The sequence below is a fragment of the Ammodytes marinus genome, assembly GCF_949987685.1.
Source record: "Ammodytes marinus genome assembly, chromosome: 25".
In the NCBI taxonomy this organism is placed as follows: Eukaryota; Metazoa; Chordata; class Actinopteri; order Uranoscopiformes; family Ammodytidae; genus Ammodytes; species Ammodytes marinus.
The window spans coordinates 2,508,156-2,513,155 of NC_137229.1; the positions used below are offsets into that span (position 1 = coordinate 2,508,156).

The 5,000-nt window shown below is 49.3% G+C and overlaps 1 protein-coding gene across 1 annotated transcript in view; it reads left to right on the forward strand.

Moving 5' to 3' along the window:
* bnipl (BCL2 interacting protein like) overlaps window positions 1–5,000 on the forward strand; it is a 13,576-nt gene that overhangs the window by 5,824 nt on the left and 2,752 nt on the right. Inside the window, exons 4-7 of the mRNA XM_080053389.1 lie at window positions 143–343; window positions 1,398–1,480; window positions 2,417–2,522; window positions 3,773–3,875. Coding sequence (XP_079909515.1) covers window positions 143–343; window positions 1,398–1,480; window positions 2,417–2,522; window positions 3,773–3,875 — 493 coding nt within the window. The remainder of the gene's footprint in view (window positions 1–142; window positions 344–1,397; window positions 1,481–2,416; window positions 2,523–3,772; window positions 3,876–5,000) is intronic.

Genomic DNA, 5,000 nt, shown 5'->3' on the forward strand with positions numbered 1-5,000 from the left:
CTCCTTTCATACTAGTGAAACCTTTTAAAACTTTTTCAAATCTTCATACTCAGCTATCCAGTTTAGCTTCAGCTGTTTCAGCATTCACACGCATTTTCAGCTAGAAATTATCAAATGCCCTTCTCTCATTGGTCCCCTGTAGCCCCTCCCACCTCCCTGGCCCTATCAGGCGCTGCGGGAGGCGGGGTTAAGAAGCGGCTGGTGGCTCCGTGTCTCTCCCTCACCACCAGCGGCCCCTCAGCGGGCACGCCCTCACTGGACATCAACCTGGAAGCCCTGGAGACACCGTCAGGCAGTGAGACAGGCACGCTGCCAGACAGCTACTACGAGCTGGAGTGGGAGGGTGAGACACGCTCTCTCTCTCTCACACACAGACAGACAGACAGACAGACAGACAGACAGACAGACAGACAGACAGACAGACAGACAGACAGACAGACAGACAGACAGACAGACAGACACCTTAACAGTGAGACAGGCACGCTGCCAGACAGCTACTACGAACTGGAGTGGGAGGGTGAGACAGGCTCTCTCTCTCACTCTCTCTCTCTCTCTCTCTCTCTCTCTCTCTCTCTCTCTCTCTCTCTCTCTCTCTTTCTTTCTCTCTCTCTCACACACACACACTGACTGACACACAGGCCGTCAGGCAGACAGGCACACTGCCAGACTCCTACTACGAACTGGAGTGGGAGGGTGAGACACGCACACTCTCTCTCTCTCTCTCTCTCTCTCTCTCTCTCTCTCACACTCAGACAGACAGACAGACAGACAGACAGACAGATAGACAGGCCATCTGGCAGAGAGACAGGCACTCTGCCAGACAGCTACTATTAACTGGAGTGACACCTGTAATATTTACATCGTTATTGGGTTCCTTTTCTGGCTGCAGCCTTTGGATAACATGTGACAACCAACCCCCCAAAAAATGTGACGACCAACCCCAACTGGAATTTCTTGCTAGCATCAAGGCCAACAACCATCTGACAACTAATTAGCTTGCTAAAAACAATCTAAACTATAGTTTACCCTTCACACTTGTTTAGGGTAACAAGTGTTTTGTTATAAACCCATTCTGTAAAAGCCTTGAAGAAAAATACTGAGGAGGTAAATATTTTCAATTTGACATGAAAAACACAAACAGTCGTCTCACCTCAAATTCAGCAGTCTAACTCCAAGGAAGACTATGTAGGTGACCTCTGATCCCAATTCTGGATATTTACATACCAACATTTAACAGACAGCGCCTTCTGGTTCCGAGATATAACGATTGTGACAACCAACCCGTGTGACATATTACCCCGTTCTCCCCTATGTAGGAGGGAGGACCTTAGTAGGGTTTTAGTATTAGTAGAATGTTAAACCTTCTGCCTAAACCTTTGACCTCTGACCTCTATCAGACGACCTTCCCCGCGTGGCGAGGGGTGTGGCCCCAGCCCGCAGCCCGCTGGAGCAGACTGAGGGACTGATGGAGCTGGACCAGGTACACACTCACTCACTCACTCACTCACTCACTCACTCACTCACTCACTCACTCACTCACTCACTCACTCACTCACTCACTCACTCACTCACTCACTCACTCACTCACTCACTCACTCACACACTCACACACACCTAAAATTAATCTAGTTAGGATGCAGTAGGCATACTATTGGGACATACTTTTACTTATTTATTTCATCCTAACATGGCTCCTTGATCTTGCCTCTTGCTTTTATATCCGTTTCATTGCTGTTTGTTTTCATATGGAGGCTTCGTTGATGTGACGTCACTTCAGGTGCGCTCTGGATTGTGGGTCAGAATCGCCCAAATAGGATGCAGTTTTCAACACTAACAATCTTGGCCGGATGAAGTAGGACATCCGGGTACTTCTAACCATCCTAAATCTGGCCACAAGAATCGGGACATCCTAAATCTTTTTTCTTAAAGATATTTTTTTTTGGCATTTTTATGCTTTTATTGATAGTGTAGAGACAGAGTTGAAATGGGGCAGAGAGGGGAGTGACATGCAGAGTACGACCGCGGGCTGGAATCGAACCCGGGTCCGCTGCTGGCCGAGGCCCATGGGGGGGGACGCCCTACCAACTGAGCTAAGGGCGCCCCCTAAATCTTTTTTCTACCGAACTAGATAGTAGAAAGTATGGGGATTGGAACGCAGACACACACACACACACACACACACACACACATCCACACACACACACACACACACACACACACACACACACACACACACACACACACACACACACACACACACACACACACATCCACACACACACACACACACACACACACACACACACACACACACACACACACACACACACACACACACACACACACACACACACACACACACACACACACACACACACACACACACACACACACTAAGCCTCTTGTCTCTGCCCAGGTGGACAGCTTGGGGCGGAGCTGGAGGACATTCAGTTTCTCTGGACAGGAATATCACGTCAACATGAGCGTCTTAGAGCCTTACCTGCAAGTCCTGTCTCATGGAGGTAAGACAGACAGACAGACAGACAGACAGACAGACAGACAGACAGACAGACAGACAGACAGACAGACAGACAGACAGACAGACAGACAGACAGACAGAGCCCTACCTGCAAGTCCTGTCCCACTGAGGTAAGAGACACACACACCACACACAGACACACACACACACAGACACACACACACACAGACACACACACACACACACACACACACACCACACACAGACACACACACACACACACACACACACACACACACACACACACACACACACATTAATCTTTAATCAATATTATCTAACTATTGATCTGGCAGCTGGTTAAAGGTGCAGTCAGTGAACATCTCCTCATGATCCATTACCTGTCTGTACTGTGTGTGTGCTGGAGAAATCCAGGGTTAATAGTTCAGCTTAGGCTCTGTGAACGGGCGTGTAAACAAAGGGTTTACAGAGCATAGGTTGAGTATAAACCGGGAGGTCAGAGGTCTCACCCTAAATGTTCTCTAACAGTGAATATATCAGATTCTCTTTTAGAAACAGTCTATGGGTCTATCCCTTTAAACCTGCAGTGTGTAGAATTTTGGGTTTTATTTCCTAGCAGATTTTGTAGAAAGTAATTATAATATCCATAAGTACATTTAATTTAGTATATAATAGCTGAAAAAAATTATTTGAATTATTATTTTTTCCCTTAGAAAGGGTCTCATATATGTCCATATTTCTGCATATCTTGGACCAAGGCCTAGTGCCGCCATCTTGAAAGTGTCATGGTTGGAATGTCATCAGGTGCATTGTTTAAAATGTAGAATTGTTCTTGTCCTTGAAGGCCACTGTAGCTTCTGTTATTATTCTAAAGGGTTGGGGTTACCCAGGGAGCGTTGCATTCTAGAACTTTATAGAACTTTCTTGATGATGTCATATTACACACTGCACCTTTAAACTTGGGAACCTGAGAGTACGTTTTTTTGGTCCGAAATACAAGATATTGAGGAAGATTGCAAAAAATCCACGAACATGTGAACGAACACGGAGTTTGTTTCATCTAAACTTAAAGGTGCAGTGTGTAATATGACATCATCAAGAAAGTTCTACACACTGCAGGTTTAACTAGGCAACACAGCCTCGGACATTCACAGCTCGGTGAACTAGTGTTTGATCTGAAACTACTCAGATCATGTGACTAACTCTCTCTGTGTGTGATTGGCTGTCAGGTCAGATCATGTGACTAACTCTCTGTGTGTGATTGGCTGTCAGGTTACTATGGAGACGAGATGAACGCCATCATCCTCTTCACTTCCTGCTTTCTGCCTGAGAACACGGTGGATGAATATGAGTACGTCATGGACAATCTGTTCAGGTGAGAGACTGTTTACCTGTCTGTCTCTCTCTCCCTGTCTGTCTGTCTCTCCCTGTCTGTCCCTCCCTCCCTGTCTCTCTCTCCCTCCCTGTCTGTCCCTCCCTCCCTGTCTGTCTCTCCCTCCCTGTCTGTCCCTCCCTGTCTGTCTCTCCCTGTCTGTCCCTCCCTGTCTGTCTCTCCCTGTCTGTCCCTCCCTCCCTGTCTGTCTCTCCCTCCCTGTCTGTCTCTCTCTCTCCCTGTCTGTCCCTCCCTGTCTGTCCCTCCCTGTCTGTCTCTCCCTGTCTGTCTGTCTGTCTCTCTCTCTCTCTCTCTCCCTCCCTGTCTGTCTCTCCCTCCCTGTCTGTCCCTCCCTGTCTGTCCCTCCCTGTCTGTCCCTCCCTGTCTGTCTCTCCCTGTCTGTCCCTCCCTCCCTGTCTCTCTCTCCCTCCCTCTGTCTCTCCCTCTCTCTCTGTCTCTCTGTCTGTCTCTCTCTCTCTCTCCCTCTCTCTCCCTCCCTCCCTGTCTCTCTCTCTCTGTCTCTCCCTCCCTCCCTCCCTGTCTGTCTCTCTCTCTCTGTCTCTCCCTCCCTCCCTGTCTCTCTCCCTCTCTCTCTCTCTCCCTGTCTCTCTGTCTCCCTCTCTCTCCCACTCTCTCCCTCCCTGTCTGTCTCTCCCTGTCTGTCTGTCTCTCTCTCCCTGTCTCTCTCCCTCCCTGTCTCTCTCTCCCTCTCTCTCCCTCCCTCCCTCTCTCTCTCTCTCTCCCCTCTCTCTCCCTCCCTCTCTCTCCCTCCCTGTCTGTCTCTCCCTCCCTGTCTCTCTCCCTGTCTGTCTCTCCCTCTCTGTCTCTCTCTCCCTGTCTCTCCCTCTGTCTCTCTGTCTCTCTCTCTCTCTCTCTCTCTCTGTCTCTCTGTCTCTCCCTCCCTGTCTCTCTCTCTCCCCTCTCTCTCTCTCTCCCTCCCTCTCTCTCCCTCTCCCTCCCTCTCTCTCTCCCTCCCTCTCTCTCTCTCTCCCTCCCTCTCTCTCCCTCTCTCCCTCTCTCTCCATCCCTCTCTCTCTCTCTCCCTCTCTCTCTCTCCCTCCCTCTCTCTCTCTCTCCCTCCCTCTCTCTCTCTCTCCCTCCCTCTCTCTCCCTCCCTCTCTCTCTCTC